The sequence below is a fragment of the Nothobranchius furzeri genome, chromosome 1, assembly GCF_043380555.1.
Source record: "Nothobranchius furzeri strain GRZ-AD chromosome 1, NfurGRZ-RIMD1, whole genome shotgun sequence".
NCBI lineage: Eukaryota > Metazoa > Chordata > Actinopteri > Cyprinodontiformes > Nothobranchiidae > Nothobranchius > Nothobranchius furzeri.
Genome location: NC_091741.1, coordinates 28,302,958 through 28,327,957, shown reverse-complemented (window position 1 = coordinate 28,327,957; position 25,000 = coordinate 28,302,958). Strand labels below are relative to the sequence as shown.

The 25,000-nt window shown below is 42.5% G+C and overlaps 2 protein-coding genes across 3 annotated transcripts in view; both read right to left on the bottom strand.

The window, feature by feature from the left end:
* cnot7 (CCR4-NOT transcription complex, subunit 7) overlaps positions 1-8,364 on the bottom strand; it is a 15,372-nt gene extending 7,008 nt beyond the window's left edge. Inside the window, exons 1-3 of one of the 2 annotated variants that reach the window (XM_070549741.1) lie at positions 8,169-8,364; positions 6,155-6,278; positions 5,879-6,072 (exon numbers count right to left, since the gene is read on the bottom strand). In XM_070549741.1, coding sequence (XP_070405842.1) covers positions 5,879-6,072; positions 6,155-6,271 — 311 coding nt within the window. In that variant the 5' untranslated portion in view covers positions 6,272-6,278; positions 8,169-8,364. The remainder of the gene's footprint in view (positions 1-5,878; positions 6,073-6,154; positions 6,279-8,168) is intronic. The other variant, XM_070549757.1, reaches the window with a different exon arrangement.
* A 6,445-nt stretch (positions 8,365-14,809) lies between these two features.
* The window catches only part of mtmr7a (myotubularin related protein 7a), a 38,160-nt gene continuing 27,969 nt past the window's right edge, over positions 14,810-25,000 (bottom strand). The window contains exons 8-14 of the mRNA XM_015945845.3: positions 23,541-23,650; positions 22,488-22,613; positions 22,220-22,269; positions 21,929-22,129; positions 15,887-16,021; positions 15,653-15,779; positions 14,810-15,554 (exon numbers count right to left, since the gene is read on the bottom strand). Of these exons, the coding sequence (XP_015801331.3) occupies positions 15,183-15,554; positions 15,653-15,779; positions 15,887-16,021; positions 21,929-22,129; positions 22,220-22,269; positions 22,488-22,613; positions 23,541-23,650 (1,121 nt within the window). The 3' untranslated portion in view covers positions 14,810-15,182. The remainder of the gene's footprint in view (positions 15,555-15,652; positions 15,780-15,886; positions 16,022-21,928; positions 22,130-22,219; positions 22,270-22,487; positions 22,614-23,540; positions 23,651-25,000) is intronic.

The window sequence follows — 25,000 nt, the reverse complement described above, 5'->3', positions numbered from 1 at the left end:
AAAATTCAATTAAACACATAAAATCGATTTATCGCCCAGGCCTACTACCACTTTGGGTTCTTGAAGATGTTTTGCTTCTCATCTGAGGAGCTTTGTCAAGTCTGACTGGGAAATGGGAGGGTCGAGCTTATTAACTGTAGCTGTCCAATTTAATTCTCCCATATTCCAGTCAGACTTGACAAAGCTCCTCGGATGAGCAGTGAAGTTGCCTTCAACCCTAACCCTTTGGATTACCATGACCTGGATGACTGAGAACCTTTATCAGCATGTTTCACGCAAATTGCTGTGAAAGTTCTGCATGTAAAGTTCTGATAGCCTAAAAGGTTTTAGGCCATGTTTAGTTTTTATTTCTTCCACTGAAAAAGGGTTTTCTCTTCTTTCTGCTCCATTTCATTCTTGAGTGTGTATGTCAGCATTTTGTGTTTTCATTTTTATATATTTGAATGAAATAAACTAGTTAAATAAAAACAATCGTAATGAGTTTTCAAATATGTAAAATCCAATGCTAAATATTTATTAAGTCTGACATTTTTGAAGTTTCAAGTAACTTTGCTGGCTTTATGATGCATACGGCACTGGTTTTACTTCTTCCAAGTAAAAAAACATTTAGTTATGCAGATAAATAATTAACTTAAATAACTATTTAAGTTAGACAAAGTCACAAGTAGTAATTAGGGCTCAAAATGTAATGGCATTATTAAGTTATGCAATAATTAACACAACAAATATTTTATACTGGTTTCAAAACTGGCAAACCTGCATTATGTTCACACACTAAACACCGAGAGTGTAAACATTTTAGGAGAGAATAAACTTGCGAGAAGGACTTTCTGCATCGTGAGCGAGCAAAACAGTATTTATGTGCTCAGAAGCATCGATGAGATGCCCTCAATGATGCAACGATGATGAAGATTTGGATGAAACGTGTCAGAGGAAACCATTCAGGACCAAACCTGATCCAGTATTCGTTATTGTTCTGGATTGTTACAATAACAAACGTGTTTGCATAAAGGAGGAAGTACATCCTCGCTAATGAAAAATATGTAATGGTTTGTTTGTAATCTGTATTTAATCACAACCAATAGTGAGTCAACTTTGTCCAACTTGTCCAATTAAAACTGTTGATCAATGGCCCTAATAATGATATTTATAGTTTATAGTACAATGCACTTGCATGAACAAAAGTTTTTATTATTTCCAGTTCAATCCCATGGAACTAAAAATTAGGGATGGACAATATATCGGCATCAATATCAGTATCGGCCAATGTTAGTCATTTTTTAGCATATCGGTTCGATAAATAACACCAAGCTGATATTAACAACCGATATTTTTTCCATCTTGTCTCCATTTGTTAGATCGTTTTGGGCCGCTGCTGTAAAAAAAGTGAGGCGCGAACCGGAAAAGCTTCTGCTGATCACAATTCAACAACGGATTACGAAAGAACGGATAACGCTCGAAACGCGCGGATTCTACCTGATGTAAGAGGTGAGTCTCCGTTTTGTTTTGGTTGTTTTGGCGACAACATCATCATAGAGTGCAACGAACTGTGACTCTTAAAAAAACAGTAAAAACGCTGGCAGCGAAGGGCTTTACCGATCAGGAAACGGCTGGCAGCGAATGAGTTAAAGATAAAGCAATCGATGTTTCGGAATTTCAGGAAAGAACCGCCCTCTCCACATTGCGCAAAACTCTCCCAGCGCCTGTCTACAAGTAGCTGCCGGCCGTAATGTGTAATAAGAGGCTCTAAAAATAGCACGCAGAGCGTTAGCTTACCTCTCGAGCAGAAAACCGGCAACAGCGGCGTCTGTGGGGAGCGGACTGGACCGCGCTAGCCTCTTCCTGATTTCCATCAGAGTGTGAGGGTGCACAGAGTACGCATGTGCAGGAAGTGAAAAACAACCCAGGATTGGCTTCACCAGAAATGGACATTTTTGCGGACCAATGGTTGACGTGATCCACCCGGAAGCAAAACATCGATTGCCATACCTTTAATATTGGATATCGGTATCGGACCCAAAAATTCATATCGGTGCATCACTACTAAACCTAGAAATAAAACCAACAAATAAATGAGTAGTTCATTTGCACAGGCATAGAGTGTCTGAGACGTTCTTAAATGTAAAAAGTAGGAGTTCATGTTGGATTTTGAAGGAAACAGAAAGCCAGGTGAGATGTGGCCATGTCCAGATGTTCTCTAGAGAAGGCAGGCAGCAAAGTTCTGAACCAGCTGAAGGTGAGTGGCGCATGGCCGAGGGACACAAACATGCATTTTGCAGCAGTCTACTCCGGACCTAAGGAAATCATGAACGGTGTTCTCCCGGTCCATGCAGTTTAAAAACGGCTTAAAGGGATACTTTGAAAATGTTTCATATTTTGAAATCATTTTCTTGAGCCAGTATGTACTGAAAAAACCTTTACAGGGGTAATGAAAGGCCACCCAGCCTCTATCGCCCCTGTGGCCACAATAGCTCATTTCCCGCTCTGTTGGGATTTAGAAAAAAATGAGCTGACACACCTGGCACTGCAGTCTGCTTCCAGCACGTTTCCTACATGTTAGACCAGGGGTGTCAAACTCAAACTCACAAAGGGCCGAAATGAAACTCTGGGACGGAGTCGAGGGCCAAACTTAATATTTTTGAAAAAGTGATGCAAATTTGCACATTTTCTTTATCAACATGTATGAAATTTTGAACCTTTAAATTTGGAAACAAACATATTTCTGCATTAACACTGAATGTGGAATAACCAAATTACACACGAGCAAGTCAGTTTTAAATAAAAGGCATCAGTGGTATTCATTACTTGTGGTATAATCAGCATTTTTAAAATCTATTCAGGATTTATGTTTTCTTGTTTATTCATTTTTCTTATTTTTTATTCTCCTTTTTTTCTCCTGTAATACGTGTCATCGCTGCTGTGACGTCTAGCTTTCCCCACTGAGGAACAATAAAGGCATTTTCTATTCTATTCATCTATCTGCAGCCTTTCCACTTCCTGTTTACTGTAGGTTAAATCTTTTCTCACGGGCCAACAACAAAATAAAAATATCATTTTATCTTAAATGAAAATGCAACATCTCACCTGTTAACTTTCATGTTTTGGAGCAGAAAAAGAGCATCAAACCAACATATTTAAAGCTCAGTTTGCTCCACTGGTTTACTGTGATGCTCACCTGTTCCAGCCAGATACCTGCATTATGGGGTTGATCTGAGCTGAGGAGACTCCTGTTGTTTTGTTTATCTTCGTCATAATAATGACAACATTAGACAACAGGTGCTCACATAGGTTTGTGCTGCTGAACATGTCTGAGCAGCTTGACCACGTTGTTGTGTGTCGGGGGGGAAACACAACGACAGCAGCTGGTTTGAGCGTGTTGCAGTTCGCTGGAGTTATATCAGCTCTGTCTGGAAGTAAGTTGGAAAACTTTCTCTTTCAGTCGTGAACACATTACTGAGCGGCTAGAATCTCCGTTTCTGGGCTTCAACGTCAGAAAACAGCTGAGTGAACTCGGCGCTGAGTGAGAGGAGTGTAGTTTGTCCGAGACAGCGGAGCTGCAGACACCCGGCAGAAGACGCTAGAAAAACACAAAGGAGGGGGCGCTTCGGCTCCGCGCTGACGCCGCAAAGCATCATGGGAGTTGAAGTCTTTGCGGTAAAATCGGCCAGCGGGCCAGTTTTAATATATTTTTGATATCTATCTCGCGGGCCACATAAAAATGCTCCGCGGGCCGCATTTGGCCCGTGGGCCTTGACTCTGACATATGTGTGTTAGATCATAAACACAGCTGAATCTAGTGATGAATCGCTGCTGTAGACACTAATGAAGGCTGGGAGACGTTTCATCTGTTAGATTAAGGTGTTAAAAAGACGAAGGCACAGCGAGGGGATAGCTTTTGCGTTCAGTTCTACAAACGGACACTAGGGGATGCTAGCAGCAAGCCAAAACTGCCAAGTCCCTTTTAAGCCTGCACACAGCCTCTTATGGCGCTTACACATCTGGGTCAGTGCGGTCGGGGGAGGATCGCGTCTCTTTGGTCTTGTACGGGCAGTGCACAAGTAGTTCCCAATGAGTTCTCCGTTATGCGGAAACATGGGTGGTGTTTAAGATGCGCGAGAAAATCCGTGGTGTCCTCCGTAATAAAATAAACAAAAGCAGACGTGAGCTGCATTGCAATTAAAGATTCTGAACCACATTTTTTTATGAATTTGCTCCCTGTTCTTTCACTGCCGTGCATGTCTTCAAACTCCGCTCACACAAACACACACTCGCTTCTCTCCCCTTCCACTAAGCAGCTGTGGCGAGAACTCCGTGCAGAGATGTTCGCTGCTCAGAGGACACAAACACAGCTCTCTTTTCCCTTTCCCACGGGGCGGGAGCTCCGTGCTACAGGCAGATGTTTACTCAACAGCATCCAGCAAGAAAATGAATCGCGCATGTGGGAAGCCCCACTAGAGGCGGTAGGCGTGGCATTCAGCCGGCCAGTCAGCCTGTTGTGTCATCTTGATCCCAGTCGGCCCTCCGAGGAAGAGGTCTGGAAAAAAGAATCACCTCGGAACGGAAAACGCATATCTGACCCAGGTGTGAAACAAAATTATGGTCCTACATCCGACCGGACTGGCCCAGATGTGTAAGTGCCATAAGTTTACTGAAGCTCACCTAAACCACTGCGTTAAAGCAAAACTCTGGAGTTTTTGTTTTCTCTGACAGAACTATCTAGAGCAGGGGATTTCAACCTGTTGCTCATGAGCCAACGATTTTTAGGAAGGTTTCAGAAACACTTTCTTAGTAAAATACTCTGGGCGACAGTAGGCTAAAGTCCTATCTGCGGTAAAGGCTCGTTAACGCAAATAAAATGCTGTTCTTGATGAACTCTGGATGGCTCCTGTGATTGTGTCAACAGCTGATCGTCTCATTTTGGATTAAAACATGATTTTACCTCTCTCTCTCTCTCTTGCTCAACCGTCAGATCCGCGGATCAGCTGATCCAGAGGCGGAGAAAACGGAAAAACCTCCAACCTAATTTTAATATTGTCAACAGAAAATGCAACAAAGCGTCATTTTACCCGCAGTTATTGAAGCAAAACTTAAATTTAGCGACGAAAAAAACCCATAAAAATTATTCAATAAATAAGGAATGCAGGAAGAAAAGTGATTTCTGTTGTTACATTTTTTACTATTTAGAATTTTGTGTTTTCATCACATTTAGCTTGTATTTTATTTAAAATATCTTCAGCTTTTTTCATTTTAGGGGATTTTTGTAGTGAACTGTTTGTAAACAAAAAAAAACAATCAAAAAATTGAAATGTTTGTGTCATTTTGAAAGGCATGCTGTAGTTTTTGGAAGTTTTTGGTCATTTCTGACAAAATAGCTGAACACTATGAAAAACTGACATTGCTGCACAGGGCAGGGCTCAGGGTCAGGGACAGGTGAGCTGCTCCTGTGTGCTCAAAAAGTTCTGTTACTGATCTATTCTTAAGAAAATGTCAAATCATTCACACAAAGTAGATTTGTAATTCATTACCTGATTAGTTAATAAACAACATCTTTAGTTTAGTTTGATTTTAAGAATTTCATGTTCCTTGTACTTTTTTTGATGCATTGAAATACAAAGAAATCGACTAGTGCATACAATGTATGTTCATATATAGCATTTTTTGACCCAGTAAACATATTCACACATTGAAAGCATCAGTGTAAATAAATTGTATGGCAGTAGCTCTTCTGTACTTTCTTTGTGAAAAAGTAGCTCACGGGCCAAAAAAGGTTAGAGACCCCTGACCTAGAGGCTGAAAAATGTGTTGTGGCTCTCTTACCAATACTAACAGAAATCTTCAGAAAACCCTCATAATTAAAGTAAACCGAAGGAGGTCTTACGTAAGGTTGAACTTGAAATTGAACTGCCATGTTGAAGTTCCTGGAGGGTATTCCCCCTGCTCATTCATGAATGTGAGGCCCAGCTGTATGATCTTCAGCAGATCCACGTTGCAGCGCAGTAGCTGGTACTGGTAGTCGGCGTTGCTCCTAAACTCTCCGATTGGTCTGGCTACGACACCGGGAAACTCCGTGTCCTGCGAGGAGACGAGGTGTTACGAACACTGGTTGTGTCAGCGAGCGGGAGGTGCTGACAGCCTCTCTGTGAATGCCACTCACCATGGCGATGTAGTTGTATTTTCTGATAACTTGTCGGATTCTCTTCAACTCCTCCTCCAGGTTGTTGGTCCACACCTCACATATTCTTTGGCTGTGATCCACAGTAGCTGCGGGCATAGTGCCACTAGAATCGTGCCGACACATAAACACAGAGAGAAATTATGTTCATTTAAAATTAGGGATATATCAGCATCGATATCGGTATCGGCCGATGTTAGTCATTTTTTAACATATCGGTTCGAGAAATAACACCGGGCCGATATTAACAACCGATATTTTTTCCATCTTGTCTCCATTTGTCTGTTTCAGAGGGTGAGGGGGTGATGTGTATTCGTTTAGTCATGTGAACGGTGAATGAAATCATCCCAGAACCGTAAATGTGTGTGTTGTGTGTAAATAATAAGACAAATTCAGCTTTAATCATTTTCATTCTATACAAAATCTGCTGATGTCAGAAGCATTAATGTCAGTATATCGGTATCGGCAAATATCGGTTATTGGCCATAACAGTGATCTTAATATCGGTATCGGCCCAAAAATGTTATATCGGTGCATCGCTATTTAAATTACTTCAGTTTGTTCCTGAAAGTGTTTATTTAAACTCGTTTAGCTTTGAGATGTGTCCTGGTGCCAATGCATGTACCTACAGATCCACATACAAAAAGATCAATTAAAATATTTAAAACAGCGTTAAAGAACAGGGTCTTAGCATCAGAACAGCTATCAGATCACATGATATAATCTCCAGAATCCTTATATTTAATGGTTCATTATGTAGAAATTGAGTAAAAACTGTAATAAATTTGGTTACTGCAACCACTTTTGCCAGCAGTCATCAAATTGTAGTTGTCGGCGCTAAAGAATTAGCTCGCGGGAGACATGACAACCCCACACTCATAGTAAATGGCATGGTAAACAGTAGCTACGTCCCTGCTTTCTTTGTTTAGAAAAGAGAAAAGCTGAAAATTCCCGCAGCCAGCTGGATATGAAACATGTTTCAGTATAAACTTTCTTCCAAAATGACTGAATCATTAGACTCTTCTGGGATTTTTTTACTGTAAATGTCTCACTATATTCTTACATACTGCACCTTTAATGTAGGTCTGGAGATACACAGTAACCTTATAATGGCCAAAGATGACCTAATATTCAATTCTTTTCACGGACAAGACCATCCAAACCACTCAGAGCGCATGGTGATGTGCAAGAGCTTTTATACTAGATATATATCTCAGGTTTGGAGTGAATAAACCCTTCAGATGAGGCGCGCTTACACACGTTTATATCACCTTAATCTAACAAGGACGTGCAGCTAGGCTCTTTCTGGTACAAAAATCAGTCTTTTCCCCAGTTACTGAATGTGCAGTTTTGTTTTTAATGCGTTTATTAAAATACTAAAACATTTGAAGTCACAAATCTCTGTATGGACTGATGATTATGGCTTTTGATATGCTTTTATTTTGTTAAATCGTTAAACAATCATCTCCAACTTCTAAAATGTTCAGTTTTGGAACATTTCTCACATGGAAAGAAACAGAAATTAAAAATTAATTACAAAACCTGTCGTTTGTGTTTAGTTGATCTGTCCCCCAGAAGCAGCAGCAAAGAACCACAGAGACATATTCGACTTAACATTGAGCATAAAAAATAAATAAGTCCTCGCGCCAAATGACGGGAACATTTACTTCTCAGAGCGCATTTGTTTGACCGTCTTTTATTAGGCTAAGCCACAAGATACACATGTGCAAAGAGCAGCGAAGCGCTGCGGTGTTTAAACATTAGCTCCGGTTTCAGCCGCTCTCATTAGCTGCTAGCAGCAGCAGGAGGAGTGGGCCACGTTCACACACCTCTCCAGTAAACAGCTAGCTCCGCTAATCAACTACACTGTGTGTACATGACGAGAGAAAAGTAGTAGCGCCGCACACACACACACACTCACACACACTCACACACAAACACACACACACATGCTCACACGGCTGCAGCGCCGCTTTGACAGAAAAGCTGGACTTACCGTTAACTTACCGTTCCCCTAAGCGGGCAGGTGTGTGTGTTTGAGGCGTGTGCTATCTGGGAACTGTTCAGGTGTGCACTGTTATGGTTTAGGGGGGTGTCAGCTAACTTTTTAACAGTTTATACTCAGTACTGTTTTGAAGTCACCCAAAGGCTGCCATCACAACTGAGCCTACGTAAACGTCAACACGTAAACCGGAAACGTGTCTGCGGGATGACGTTGACGTCCGAAACGTTTAATAATAAATTGGCCGTGTTCGAGTTGAGCTGCGCCGGAAGCAGCAGGGGGCGTGGCCGAAAGCCGACGTTGGGAAATGTTAGCTAAACTCTTGACTTTAAAACTCTTATATAAAAAGTTCAAGGGAAAAGAAACTTGATTATTTTATTCATAATTGTGCGTCAAGTTAGTCTTTATTGTGTTTGACTAAGCAGCATAGCGTGATTTACGTAAATATCTAACAATATAAATAGTGTATTCACAGGTATATTTTTATTTTTAAAGTATACTAGTGGCTTCACTGTCATGTAGGAGAGCCTCCAGAAAATTTTGATGAGAGTGGTCAGACAGAGCCAAATACATTTTTGGGGTGGCGTGGCACACCAAATTGGTCCTTGTGGTAACTCTGGAAGAGTTTAGCCTGTGGCGATGCATTCTGCTTAATTTGTGTAATAATAAAAATAAAAAAACAGTATGTATCCAAAACATTTAACTCAAATTTAACAAACAGAAACATTTCAGAAACATACATTTCAGTTATTTAAAATGTTATTTCAAAGTTTATTTTAATATATATATATATATTTTAGTTTAATTCACCTGTTTCTGTGTTCACAAAAACTATGGAGATAAAAACTTAGCTTAATGGTGAGCAGCAGAGCATGTGCGTTTTTTAATTCTGACTATTTCTTTACTCATTAATTGTATTATTTTTATTGTGTTATATAAATGGCCTGTATTTGATATAGCGCCTTCTAGAGTCCTGGAACCCCCCAAGGCGCTTTACAACACAATCAGTCATTCACCCATTCACACACACATTCACACACTGGTGGTGATGAGCTACAATGCAGCCACAGCTGCCCTGGGGCGCACTGACAGAGGCGAGGCTGCCGAGCACTGGCGCCACCGGTCCCTCAGACCACCACCAGCAGGTAACGTGGGTTAAGTGTCTTGCCCAAGGACACAACGACAGACTGAGCGGGACTCGAACCTGCAACCTTCCGATTACGGGGCGAGCACTTAACTCCTGTGCCACAGTCGCCCCATGTTGTACATTTATGTCTTGAAGAAATATGCTAAACTTATGGTTTGAGTGAACACTGGCTTTTCCTGGGGAGGCCATTGCTGTCATGTGTAAGATAGGCGCAAATAAGCTTAAAGAGCAAGTTACCCCCAAATCAATTTTTTGCTGATAAACTATATAAATGAGTGTCTAATCATGCTGTAGACATGTTTAGTCAATAATTTGGCATTTAAATGCATTTTAGTTAAAATTTAACTATTCTGCCTAAAACTGTCAGTGTTGCACTCGTCAGGTAAAAACTCTGCAACACAATTGAATTAAAATCTGCCATCGCTATTGACTAAGAGACGTTAGTGTGTTAACACTCTTCTATATGCTAATGCTCATTTATATATTTTATCAGCAAAAAAAAAGTAGATTTGGGGGTGACTTGCTCTTTAAGCATCAATCCAGCACCTTTGATTACACATGGGCTATTTGAGTATCAATGTTTTAAAAATGTACAAACAAAATAAACATTCATTCATCCAAAAATCTGTGGCAGAAGTAAGGAAATAGTTTTGACTTTGAGGTTTGTCCTAAAATTAATAGATAAGGCTTTTTTGAAAATGTTCAATTAACAACAAAATAATGTAGAAAATAACACAGCAGGAAAATTATAAACTACTAAAACAAAAAGAAAGAAAACAAAGTATTAAAAAAGAAACTTTAATCCATTTAGATTTATCATTTGCTGTCCGATAAAAGCAGCTTTTCAACTTTTATTTGTATTCCAGACTTCCCTCTCCCCAGCTACTTGGGCCAGCTCCTCCGGGAGAATCCCATGGCGTTCCCTGGCCAGTGGAGAGACATAGTCAGACTGGTAACAAACATAAAGTCAGGAACATTTGGATTTTAGTTCTGCATTCCTCTCCTCTGATAATCGTTTGTGCAAAGGCAAAACACAAAACAACTTTACTATTTGAATGACCTGAACCTTTCGCTCCTGCAGTGACAAAACAGCCATTACACCATGCTTTATTTCACCAGACAACTGGCACATTTTACTCACATGAAAAAAAAAAGACCCTTTTATTCATACAAAACAAAATATAGCAGAGGTTTATGCTGTGGAGCTCTTCTATATTAACAAAGCAACCTGACTCTGACCATCCAACAAAAAAACAAAAACAACCATTTAAAGTAAAAACTGCCTGGAGAACAAACTAGGTCACAGACTAAAAAGACTGATCGGCAAAATCTCTTTGTTGTTCCTTTATGAGATAACTAAATGTATGAGCTTTAAAGTGACAATGGGTAGTTTTCATCGTTAATGTCTGGAAATATCCATCGAAATGTTGAAGTTGTTGAAAAATATTGGCGTTTCGTAACATATGACCTTGAAAATCTGCACTAAAATTCATGGGAGCGGGTCTAAGACCCAATCCCAACACTCGAACTGCGCCCTACGGTCTTCTGTCAAGTGCACTTGGAGGAAGTAAGGCTTCGAGTGCGTGGTACACAAGTCTGCCAATAATTGCCAATTTGGGATGGAGCATTGCGTCATCGACCGCAACACATGCCGGGATGCTGGTCGCTGTCCTACTTTTAAAAAAATCTTTAACAACTTTCAAACATTTTTTTAAATTAATTTACATTCATTGCTGCTTTATCTAAAATATTCAGCACATCAATTAATTGTCCTAAAATGAACTACTTTCATTTGAAAATAAATATTTTCAGAAAAGCCACTTGATCTTTTTCACCTGCAGCAATGGATTGTGGGTAATACACTTCACCCAAGTTCACATTGACGCGGACTTGGGTGAAGTACGGATCAAGGGGGCAAAAGGGGTGTGATAAACTTCTGCACTTGAGAATCAGGACACCCTACGCACTCGCACTCCTGGCCGTGATCTCACAAGGAAGCAAGTGTGGAAGTGCAGGTATCGTGATTGGGCCTAAGTCTCTGGGTGACGCCATATTAGAAGCCATGTTTCCTTCAACGGGAACCCATGAGGACAAAATGCTTTTACTGGTTTGTTATGAAACTTTCACCATTCATAAATGTTGTTTTACACATTCACCTCTTCACTTGTTGCCAGTGAGGAAAGGAAGTCTGATGTGCTTCTCATTTTGCTGATCCTAGGGATTTTTGACCCTAATGGCCATCCGTTGGTAAGGTCTGACTCAAACACAAAAATATCACTTGCTTGCAGTGACTGAGGTACTTACTGCCCCCGATTGCCAGGGAAAATACATAGTCACTTTAAAAATAAGATTTTTTTTAATGCAAAAGATGCACTTAAGATTGCACAGTAAACAAAAAAGTAGTCAGCAATCTGATGCTGCGCGTAATAACACGTATGTGTTCACCTGCTTCAGCAGTATAATTGTTCCATGCCCAAATAAAAGACAAGTTCTCTAGTCTCTAAAAAGGTGCATGTGTTATAGTGAGAATACAGTGGAGCATAGGTATCAAGGTAAATCTGGTATCAACACATTTTACAGTAGATCCCTCAGTGGCAGCAAGATGCTTCATGAACAACCAACCTGTTGCTAAATTTCTGGAGCCCCATTTAGAGCTTAGCTGCTGACCTGCACACATCCACCACCAAAGCATCCATGGAGGTGCCTTTGCAGTGATGCCAGGGTGTAAACCATTACTGTCTGATGAGTACACACTAGCATCTTCACCACAACAGCAACAGACAGCCCAGTTCTACTATCAGCTGTGAGGGTAGTAGATACATTTGACTGAGACCTATCTGAAAACTTGAGTCATTTTATCATGCTATTATAAAAAATAAATAAAAATTTAAAAAACGGTTCATGCATGTGTGTTGAATAATAAAGGATGATTTTTGAGCTCTGGTTCTGGCCATAATTCCTCCCACAACACACTCCCATCAGATGGAGCAGGGTGACCCTGATTCTAAAGGTCCTACCTGGTAACAGAACCTGTTCCCTGTACCATGATTTTTTTTTTCATAATTAAATCTCTTTAAGCTATAAAATATTCCCCGGTATTTGATCATAAAGAATGAGAAAATCTACGTCTCTGTGGTGACCTTATTTAAATAACAGTTTATTTATAGCAGTACATATTCTGGGTGAGAGAAAATATTATTTAAAATATAAATAATCCCACTTACTGAAATGAGCTGTTTCCATCTTTGTTTCTCATTTGGTGAAGAATTTAGAAAAAGGTGGAATTTAAAATTTGAAAGAACAAAACTTTAAAGAGAAAGTCACCCTCTACCAGAGTCTTACTCCACTCCCATTTCTTGTTTGAAAAATGCACCACAAGGAGGCATTGCCTGGCTAGCCTGATATTCATGCAGAACCAGCCGTTTAATTTTAAAATTGTGTTAAAATTGGTTAAATTAAATATGTAAGCGAGTTACTACCTGCTAGCCACCAAAGCTAACTACTAAGCAACTAACCAACCATAGATAACTTCTTTGATATCTTTCCTCTGCGAAGTAGCTGCCGGCTTCTGATCCGCCATCCTTTTGAAAATACTGCGGTTTATTCTGGCAAATTTTTTAACAAGGCCAGGCTACAAGGCACCTCCTGTGCTCAGCTAGCTAAACAGCTAACAAACGGAGAACAGATGCCTCGGTAGAACATGAACATTGGAACACGTCTTGGCGGTTCCTGATGAAGTATCTCCTAGGCAACCGGGGCGGGACCAAGACATCAAGGCAAGTTTCCTTGGCATTAAAAATCACCCACATGCTCACAACAACATTGTGACATCATATGGTACCAGCTAATGTCATAGGGTACCTCTTAGCCAGTAACGATGGCAGATTTAAATTCAAATGTAGAGTTTTTACCTGAAGACGGTGAAACACTGACAGTTTTAGGCAGAATATTTAAATTTTAACTAAGATGCACTGAAGTGACAAATTATTGACTACACGTGTCTACAGCACGATTAGACACACATTTATATAGTTTATCAGCAAAAAAATGTGTTATGTTTATGTTTATTCATTTAGCAGACGCTTTTATCCAAAGCGACTTACAATTTATAACCAATAGAGCTCCGGACCCCACGTGACTCTCAGTTAGTGGACGCCATTTTGGCATGCAAAAAAGGTAAACAAACACGGATGTAACCATGAACGTGAACGGGATCCGCTTGGATTTTACTTCGTCGGAGTTTACTTCACACTTTAAAACAGAAGAAATCGTTTTATATAGTCAGAAATTAAATAGACTAAACATCTCCGACCCTTACCGTGCCCCTGGGATACTTTTTAAAAACGCCAGAAGCTGTCGGAGCGGACTTCTTACCGGCACAACACCGGACCTGGCCGGGGGAACCCCTTGGGATTCCCCCGGCCGGAGGAGCTGGGGAGAGGTCTGGGACTCTCGACTCTACTGCCCACTCCGACGCCAGAAGCTGTCGGAGCGGGCTTCTTACCGGCACAACACCGGACCTGACCCGGGAACCCCTTGGGATTTACCCGGAGGAGCTGGCTCCGGCGAAGCCACGCTACTGCCCCCGCAAGCCGACTCCGGATACGCGGATGAAAATGGATGGATGGACGGACAAATAACAGATTTACACGTAAGTAGTCTCGGTGAGACAGATAATAGCAATCCAAAGTGCTTTTTATGTGTGATCTGACAATTGATCAACCATTGCTTAAAAATTAAATACAGCTTAGCCGGTTAATTGCTGTGATCATAAAACACGGAAACGGCAGCACGCAGAACTCACGAGGCAACGTTTTACGTGATGTTTACTTGCTGCTGTGAGTAATAAGACAGAAAAAGCCCCGCCAAAATAAGTTTAGGAAGCCCACTAAGAATCGTAATAAAAGCATTTAAAATTAATACCATACACAGTTGAGGAAACGTTGGTTTAAGTACCTGATATGAAGCGGTCGCTGCATAAGCGAAATCCTTTACTCTCGGGATCCCACAGCTTCATTTTAGCCCGGTCACTAGCGCGTTTTATTACAATGATCCAACGTTTGCGGCGCTCCGGATCTTGGGGAATCCTGTAGATGACTCATTCCTTATGTCGTCCGCGTCTGTTCTGCATCCTGGGGCACAACAGGAATCTACCATATTTCCCGTTTGATTGAGTTTTCTGACAATAACAAATAGTCCAGCTGCCGGCTTCTGCCTGCCAATATGGCGGCGTTTCGATTTGAACTGTTGCATGCCGGGAAACGTGACATCAACTCCCGGAGCTCTATAGGGCATGTTGTGATCTGTGGGGGAAACCTGAGTACCCGGAGGAAACCCACGCATTCATGGGGAGAACACGCAACTCCACGCAGAAAGGCCGCAGCCGAGCTTCGAACCTGCAACCTTCGTGCTGCGAGGCAACAGTGCTAACCACTTCGCCACCATGCAGCCCTGTTGATTTGGGGGTGACTTGCTCTTCAAATCTCAGTAAAAAGTGAGCGCTGCTGCACATTTACCTGAATACTAAACGGAATCCTAAAAAACACACAAAGAGAATTTCAGCCAAGTCAAGTCAGTCAGGCCAGATCTGCTACAGACCGCCGGGATCGAACCAGCGTCGTACGCTAGAGCACAGAAATGTATCAGTCACACCGAACATAGCCGAGACGGTTTATATAATAAACAAAGAATAATGCTTAAAATAATAACTTCATGGAAAACTACAATCTACAGCAGCAGACAGGTTTATCACTTGTGGAAGTCTTTGGGAAATCACAACTGATTTCTAAAATACTTATGATCAGCTACAACTGTGTGTGTGGAAACAAAAGTCCACCAGAGGAGTAAACCAGAATGAGACTTTAAGTAATCTGGTTGCTGGGGATTACTTGGGCAGCAGAGTAGCCCAGTCCGTCCGAGGTCTGATTCCTGGAGTTGTCCTCGCTGAGCGGCGAGTGGCAGCTCAGGTCTGCGATGCCGGACTCCTGGTCGCTGCCATTGGAGCAGACGGGGTTGGCTGTTTGTTTGGAGTCCGGAGGCTGGAAGAACGAGCTGTCGTCTGGAGCTTTGGGTGTGCGCGGGCTGCTGCTGCTGAAGAAACCTCCGATGTAGTCCTGAGGAGTGTTGACCCCAGTAAGGTCGCTACCCAGAGCCCACACATCAGGGCTCTTTTCAGAGGGGGAAGTCTTCCAGGAAACACTCCAACTCTGTTCCTTCTCCAGCTGGCTGATCTTCTATTAATGAAAATCAAAAAGCCTCTTACAGAACCTGAAAATAGTTTTTTGTCCTCGTGAGAAACGATCTGCAGGATGATCACGAGGAGCAGTTGTACCTGCTTGTGTGAGGCCAGCTGCTCCTCCAGCTGCTGCGTCTCCTCCTGGATGGCCCTAAGGTAGTCCTCCACAGACTGTCGTGGGTGCATGCCACGGTCAAAGCGGTTGTACAGACCTTTCCAAAATCTGTGGAAGCAAAAGTAACTTCATCTTTGAAACGACTTCCGTTTTTAGGGAGATAGCGGGTGACTCTGATGTGAACTGCATCATCTGCCTCTATTGTAAAAACCTACTTGAAACAGTAGGGGGCGGTAGAGGGTCGGAGGAGTCCTTGAGTCTGGCTGTGGTCTGGCCTGTAGAGGGGGTTGATGAAGTCTGCACAGTTTGTCCACAGGTACCTCCACAAGGAGTGGGTCCGCTCTCCAACTCTGCATTGATGACAGAAAGACAAACAAAAAAAAAAATTCAAATTTCACTTGATATTTCAATTCTGGCAATGAGCCGTCTTCACTTCCACAACCTGTCACCCCACTCCCAACAGTCCCTTTTATCTCAAACTAGATCTCTGACCGAGATTTTTACCCACCACAAAGTTTGCTGCCTCAGCTTTAACGACAGCAGTTTGTATCCACGTCAGAATGTTATGATCAGATGAGTTATGACTTGCCGTAGAGCCCCTCTTTCCAAACAAAATTCATTTCCACCATAAAAAGGGCCTGCCGCAACATTTAGGTGTTCCTCTTGATTTAAAGGCTGCTAGTAAGACTGCAACCAGACCAGCTGTTTCTAACGTGAAGGCTTCAGGCAGGGATCTCAAAGTTGATTTCAATATAATTTCAACACTTTGTACACAATAAAAAACAAGACTTCACCACAATACGCCTGTATAACTCATAAACAGTCTCGTTGTTTTATTCAAATAGAAAGATATTTGTTTTGCGTTTAAAATTTGAACCAACGGCAACATTTTAAAATTTTTTGTCTATTCAGGCTGTTAAAGTTTACTGGAAATAGAAAAAAAAATCAACTTGAAAATGAAACCATTTTATACCGTTTGCATTCGTTAATTTGCTGGTTTCCAGTCAACTTTTCCATTTGCCTTTGCCTTGCAAGAAATGTTTTATTGCCAGACACTAGAAGAGACCAACGTGTGGTGATAAAAATGCAGTTTTGGTGTGTCCGTGTGTGGCCAAAGGCAAAAGCTTCCAATTCCACTTTCCGTGGTCCAAGTGGAAATCTCACAAAACGTCACAAAAGCTTCCATCATCTCACGTTCTGATTGGCTACACGGCACATTCAACAGGCAGCAAGCTCGTTTGTGCTTGATATCCAACTCAATTAAATTCAAAAATACTTCATTAATCCCAGAGGGAAACTGATTGCTGTAGTAGCTCAGAAATCCGACTAAATAAACCCAATATGTTTAATTTTCTTTGGGTCTCTGGGGCAGCAAGGTGCTGAAGTCACTGAGGTGGTCAAAAAGCTCCCCGGAGGAAAGGCTCCAGCGATGGATGAGATCTGCCCAGAGTTCCTCAAGGCTCTGGATGTTGTAGGGTTGTGTAAGCGGACACGGCTCTGCAACATCAGGGGGACATCGGGGGCAGTTCCACTGGAATGGCAGACTGGCATGGTGGTCCCACTATTTGAAAAGTTTGTAATTAGCATGACTATATCGGCACGTCGCACATATGACGTCATCACATAATCTCCTCTTCCCAAACGTAGGATTTGAAGGTTGCTGAACTTACAGCTATAGAGCTCCGGACCCCACGTGACTCTCAGTTAGTGGACGCCATTTTGGCATGCAAAAAAGGTAAACAAACACGGATGTAACCATGAACATGAACGGGATCCGCTTGGATTTTACTTCGTCGGAGTTTACTTCACACTTTAAAACAGAAGAAATCGTTTTATATAGTCAGAAATTAAATAGACTAAACATCTCCGACCCTTACCGTGCCCCTGGGATACTTTTTAAAAACACCAGAAGCTGTCGGAGCGGGCTTCTTACCGGCACAACACCTGACCTGGCCGGGGAACCCCTTGGGATTTACCCGGAGGAGCTGGCTCCGGCGGCTGGGGAGAGGGAAGTCACGCTACTGCCCCCGCAACCCGACTCCGGATACGCGGATGAAAATGGATGGATGGACGGACAAATAACAGATTTACACGTAAGTAGTCTCGGTGAGACAGAAAATAGCAATCCAAAGTGCTTTTATGTGTGATCTGACAATTGATCAACCATTGCTTAAAAATTAAATACAGCTTAGCCGGTTAGTTGCTGTGATCATAAAACACGTAAACGGCAGCACGCAGAACTCACGAGGCAACGTTTTACGTGATGTTTACTTGTTGCTATGAGTAATAAGACAGAAAAAGCCACGCCAAAATAAGTTTAGGAAGCCCACTAAGAATCGTAATAAAAGCATTTAAAATAAATACCACACACAGTTGAGGAAACGTTGGTTTAAGTACCTGATATGAAGCGGTCGCTGCATAAGCGAAACCCTTTACTCTCGGGATCCCACAGCTTCATTTTAGCCCGGTCACTAGCGCATTTTATTACAATGATCCAACGTTTGCGGCGCTCCGGATCTTGGGGAATCCTGTAGATGGCTCATTCCTTATGTCGTCCGCGTCTGTTCTGCATCCTGGGGCACAACAGGAATCTACCATATTTCCCGTTTGATTGAGTTTTCTGACAATAACAAATAGTCCAGCTGCCGGCTTCTGCCTGCCAATATGGCGCCGTTTCGATTTGAACTGTTGCATGCCGGGAAACGTGACGTCAACTCCCGGAGCTCTATTTTCCCTCAGTTTTCTCCGTGTCTGGTTCGATGATGTTAGTGAAACGCATTTGTAGTCTTGGACTTATTTTCACACAAAACCTAAAATAGCGTCTCCCCCCGTTTGAAAATAAGCATGTGCTTGGTATCAAAATGCTTCTTTAAAATTCACGGACATCATATGTGAAATCCATGGAACACAACAAGCGGAATTAGAAAATAGCTCTTTTAGCCCCGCTGACTTGCATTCATCTTTTCGTTGTTCCGGGGACCAGTGGTCTGGAAGTAGATGGGCTTCTGCATCACGGCTCCCCGGAAGAACGAAAAAATTAATGCAAGTCAACGGGGCTAAAAATGCTATTTTCTAATCCGCTTTGCCTTACGCCCTGGATCACACGTGTTGTACTGCAGTTTAAATGAAAAGTAATGATGGGTGTTTTGACCACGCCAGTCACGTACTTTGAGATTTATTAGCTTGTAAAAGTTCGTACTTAGCATGACTACAAACTAGAAATCGGCACGTTGCATATGTGACGTCACCACATAATCTCCTCTCCCCTAGCGTAGCTGCTACTTACCACATGACTGGATTTATGGCGGTTCTTTCCTCCTGTGAGAAGTTTGCTGAACTTACAGCCCTTTTCCCTCAGTTTTCTCCGTGTCTGGTTTGATGACGTCACTTTCGTGAAGCGCATTTGTAGTCCTGGACTTAAAGTTAAAGTTAAAGTCCCATTACTTGTCACACACACAGGTGTGTGTGCAAAATTTTTTCTCCGCATTTGACCCATCCCCTGGGGGAGCGGTGAGCTGCAGACACAGCCGTGCTCGGGAACCATTTGGTGGTTTAACCCCCCAATCCAACCCCTTAATGCTGAGTGTCAAGCAGGGAGGCATTGGGTCCCATTTTTTCAAAGTCTTTGGTATGACCCGACCAGGAATCGAACCCCTGATCTCCCAGTCTCAGGGCGGACACTCTACCACTAGGCCACTGAGAAAGGTTGCTTAGAAAGCCTTTCTGTGAGAAAGGCTTATTTTCACACAAAACCTAAAATAACGTTTCCCCCGTTTGAAAATAAACACGTTCTTGGTATCAAAATGCTTCTTTAAAATTCACGGACATCATATGTGAAATCCGTGGCACATAAAAAGCGGGATTAGAAAATAGCGTTTTTAGCCCCGTTGACTTGCGTTCATTTTCTCGTTCTTCCGGGGACCCGTGGTGCAGCAGTAGATGGGCGTGCCTTAGGCTCCCTATAGACTTACTCTTTTAATTCACAGTTTCCTGTGTTGTGCAAACACCTGAGATCAATCCTGCTCAGGAAGCAAGAGATGATTTTCAAAAAGAGTTTTCCCCATATTGGAGCCCTAGACTACAGAAATCAGAAGCACTTAAAGAGTTTCAAACTCAACTGCAGCATTTACCCTCTGAGATGAGAGTGGAGTTACCAGAGTTAATCCATAAAAGTCATGGCTTGTTTTCAGACATATCTACCCAGACTACTTTAACTAAACATGCTGTAGAAGTTACCAACAATCATCACTAAAGCCACATCCCTACTGTGTGAATCCAGTAAAAATGCAGTTGATGAAAAGTGAGACAGACAATTTGAACGCAAACGGGTTTGCTTAACCCAGTAAAAGCTCCTGGAGTTCTCCCTGCCTTCTTGAGAAAAAACAAAAACAAATGGAACATCTAGAAAATGATTACAGGAAGTTGAATGCGGTCACATCTCTCATTCTTATCCTCTACCAAGGGTGGATGACTGTGTTGATAAGAAATTGGGAGCAGCCCAGTATGTTACTCGATTAGTTTAGTTAAAGGGCTAATGGCAGGTCCCTCTTACCCAGATGGCTTCTGAATTGTCAGCTTTTGTTTTTCCCTGATACCTTCCTACAATATACAGTGTTTCCTTTTGGTATGAGAAATGTCCACGCTACTTTCCAATGGTTAATACATGCAAAGCTATCTGACCTACCCATCGACATATATACTGGACAATTCGTGTCCATAGGCTCCAATTACAAGTTTTTGTGCCAAAATGGGAGGTGGCCACCACCGCCATTTTCACCGTGTCACAGGTTCCGTCTAACTTAGACAATTCCATAAAAGGGAAAAGAGGTGGAGCTGAGGGTGGGGCTGTAAGGCTGGGATCAAATGACAACACCTGTTAACTGAAGCGATGTAGCTCCAAGCTAATCCACAGCTAACGTGGAGGTGGGAGCTAAGCTAACGGAGGTAGCTACCTAGCTACAACCGGAGTTAACTGTGCACAACACCAGAGCTTCTGAGTCAGAGATACGCCGGGCTGACCGCTGGGTAAAACCGGGTAGAACACAAGAGGTTTCGGAGAGCTCCACAAGCCGACCGCCATGCAGCAGACAGGCGCTGCGGGGATCAGAGATGCGCCGAGCTGCCACTGAGGGGAGGGGACCATACCGATAGTGGGAACCCAGCTCCACCAACATGTTATATTTCAACCCATTTTCTAAAGTGCAGCATTATGTTAAATGCACTGGGTTTTACCCTATTACATTTAAATTTCATGGTTAAACAGTACATGTTAAAATCTAAGCTCAGCTCGGCAGTGACCTAAAATACATAAATATAATTTAACTTACCGAAAATAATGAAGTGGAGACTCCTTGGACTTATTGGTGCAATTAATGCCACAGCAAGTCATTTTGTCCAAAAGTTGCACAAAAATATCCGAACAAGAATACACACACACAGAGACTCAAAATCCTGGAACAGTTTCCAGGCCAGACCGAGGCTCTACTGAGGCCTTTCCACGGAGCTAACTCTGTGGTCACGTGGGTCTGATGCTCATTAATTATACAGAATTTTAGGCTTTTAATACACTTAAACAGAAGAGTGAGAAAAACATTCACCCCCCTCAGAGTTGTCATGAGTGTAAACTAGATCATTTAAACCAAAAACATGTTTTGGTACCAGGCTGTAAACATGTTTATTTCTGCTGTGAAATTGGTATTTTTAACATGGGAGTCAATGAGGATTTGCTCGCTTCTGACACCAGCCCCTAGTGGATGAGGGTGGAACTGCAAATGTTGGTACTTCCGGGTTGGCCTCAATTTTTGAGCCGCATTGTGCGGGCTTGGTTACTACCCGCTAGCCACCGAAGCCCAAACTACTAAGCAACTAACCAACCATAGATAACGGATTTGGATTTAAAAAACGTTTTAACAAGTCCGATAGCTACAATTAGTTGACTTACATTTAAACTGGAAATATGCCCCAAAAGTCACTGCTGCGGACTCCTGATCTGCCATCTTTTTGAAAATACCACACTGTATTCTGGGAAATTTTGACTGAGGGAAGGCAACAAGGCACCTCCCATGTATTCTTGGTCAATTAGCTAAACGGGAGACAAACAGGACAGACGCCTCCATAGCACAGGAACATTAGAACACCCCTTGGCGGTTCCTGATGCCGTATCTCCTAGGCAACCGGGACGGGACCAAGGCATCAAGGTGGGGTTCCTTGACATTGAGAAACACCCTCAGATCTTACGGCCACAGTTTTAATCTCACCTCAGCTCTCTCCTCTCTCGCTGGCTGTTGCCAATGAAGTTACCAAACTGGCAGGAGTAAATGTGGCTGTGGATGGTGATGAGGAACCTCTCGTTGAATTCAAATGCACAAGGGAACTGCTCCATCAGCTGCCACACACACTCCAGGAACTGGTCGATGATAGGAGACACCTCTTTAGGATCTCCAGCCAAGTGGTCGCATCTGAAGAGGAGTCAAAATAAATAAATAAATAAATAAAAACATCCGTTAAATCAGGTCCAAATCACTGAACAAGATACTTCAGAGTCAGACCTGTGAGAAAACTTATGTCCAAACGAAACCCAGTCTTTCTCAATAAGTACCTGGTCAAAACAAAACGAAACAAAAAAACACAAGAGAAGTGATGTTTTCCTTGTTATGGATTTAACTAGGTCCCAGCAGAAACACACACACACACTCACACACACCAAGTCAAGCTTGATGCATTAAGACGTCTGAGTTTTTAGGTAAACCTGACATCAGAACTTCTGAGATGTAATCAAACTGTAATGATAGAGAGGAGATGTGACAGTGTGTGTACCATGAGTCCTTTGAGGGTTCTGTAGAATTGATCGAGCAGCACACAGGCCACCGAGCACACCTGGGCCGTACGGTCCCACCCGTCTGAACAATGGACCAGAACACTGACACCTTCCTCTGCTATAGCCTACACACACACACACACACACACACACACACACACACACACGGTCTAAAGTTTTACTGTGACCAAGTTTTATTTCTATGTTTTTTGTTTTTATTTTTTTGACTGTAGTCTTTAGGGGCGGCAGTAGCTCAGGAGGTAGAGCGGGTTGTCCAGTACTTGGACGGTTGCAGGTTCGATCCCGACTCCAACTAGAGAATGCTGCTGTTGTGTCCTTGGGCAAGACACTTAACCCGCCTTACCGGCTGGTGGTGGTCGGAGGGACCGGTGGTGCCTGTGTTTGACGGTCTGTCAGTGCGCCCCAGGGCAGCTGTGGCTACATCGTAGCTCATCCCCATTAGCGTGTGAATGGGTGAATGACTGATTGGGTTGTGAAGCGCCTTGGGGGGTTGGAGAACCCTAAGAAGGCGCTATACAAATACCGGCCATTTAGCACTTATGAACTTTATGACTGAAATGTTTCTGGAAAGAAAACAGAAGCTGCAAGAGAGAAGATAAATAAGAGTTTTGTTGCCTGAAAGCTGTACGGCTCACGAGTAAAACAAAAATGTTAAACACTGCTGGGATTACGCTTCATGCAAGTAAAAAAATACAAGTAAAGAAAGCAATAAATCATCAAGTTTGGCTCTCACAGAAATGTTAAATTTGCTCAAGTTTTAGCAAAAAAATGTAGCTACTTGCACCCAGCTTTAATTAGCTAAAATAATCTTATTTAAATCAGCTTCATGGTCAACGAAGAAGCTGCAAATGACACTAAAATGCACCGGTGATTGTGTTACTGCACCAACTTCATCAGCAAACAGACAAAAGAACAAAGTGCAGAATGGTTCCTAATATTATTCTTACTTCACACACACTCTTGCACAAAAATCTGGGCCAAATCGGACTTAAACTGCGACACAGACAGAGAGGATTAACCTGCAGACGGACCTTGGAGATGAAGATGCCTGCATCCAGGATGGCTTTGATGTGCTTCAGCCAGCCCGAGCTCTCCAAACCCTCCAGGAAGTCGGACATGGAGGGGGATCGCAGCTCGCACACTGAAAGCACAACACAGCTGTCTCACTGGCAGGAAACAGGGAGCATTCCTCATCACTAGACTTTTATTAAACATCCCTCCTCTCTCGCAGCACACGTGCTATTTGTACATGCAGTCTGTGCACAGTATGTTGTGTAAAATGTATAAAAACGGCTAAATGGAAACATTGGGGGAAGGGGGTGGGGTCAAAATTTTAGAGTAATATTTAGAATGTCCGGTCACTGGACGTCATTAAAATAAAAATCATAAAAAAATCTACCTCATATCTGTAAAAATAAGTAAAAATCATGAATGGATACAAACTCCCTCAGAGGTAGGGTGAGAAACTCAGTTTGGAGTAGATCTGCTGCTCCTCCACATCGAGAGGAGCCAGCTGAGGTGGCTCGAGCATCTGGACAGGATGCCTCCTGGACGCCTCCCTGGTGAGGTTTTCAGGTACGTCCAACCGGGAGGAGACCTAAAGGTAGACCCAGGACACGATGGAGGGACTATCGGTGCTTTCACATTTGGGTCGGCATGGGCCAGCCCTAGTAGCAGAGGTGGAAAGAGTACTAAAATATCCTACTTAAGTACGAGTACCAATACTTTGATGCTTTTTTTTCTCAAGTACAAGTACACGTACTTGCCTACATTTTTACTCAAGTAAAGTTAAAAAGTATTGTAAATACTCAAAGTACTCAAAGTAAAAGTTACTTAGTTACATTTTTGTCAGTGTAAGGATGGCTTACATCATGACAGCTCACAAAACGCTTGCACACACACACGCACGCACGCACACACACACACGCACACATGCACACTCACACAGATGCGCGCACACACACACACACACACACACACACACACACACACACACACAGTTTGATGGCGGGGAGAACAGGATGTGCACATTTGATTGAGGGAGGTTTTTCCAAGATTCAAATGTGATTAAAATTATTTTGACAAAACATTTTATTTCATTAAATGCCATCAGTTATTTCTCTTCTCATGACAAAACTCTAACATGAGGCTGTGCTCTAACCTGTCACATAACGAGCTAAACGAAAGTCAAACATGTCAGATGGACCGTATGACAGCTGCTAACGTCGGCCCTGCCCTACTTTACCTCTACATTACAGTTCCTTTATCCATGTCCATCCTAGAGCTCCTCTCTGACCTTCATGCTTATTTAGAGCAGCTGATTTTTAAAGTCGGCAGAGTTCGACCTTGGATTGAAATCAGTTTGTTCATTCCAGCCTTGCTAAAACAAAATCCCCCAATCATCCAACTGGAATCCTTAAGGTTTCCGTAACATCCATCCTGTCAGACTAGGCCTTGGGAGCCCAGGTGTTACTAGAACTAACGGTGTCTC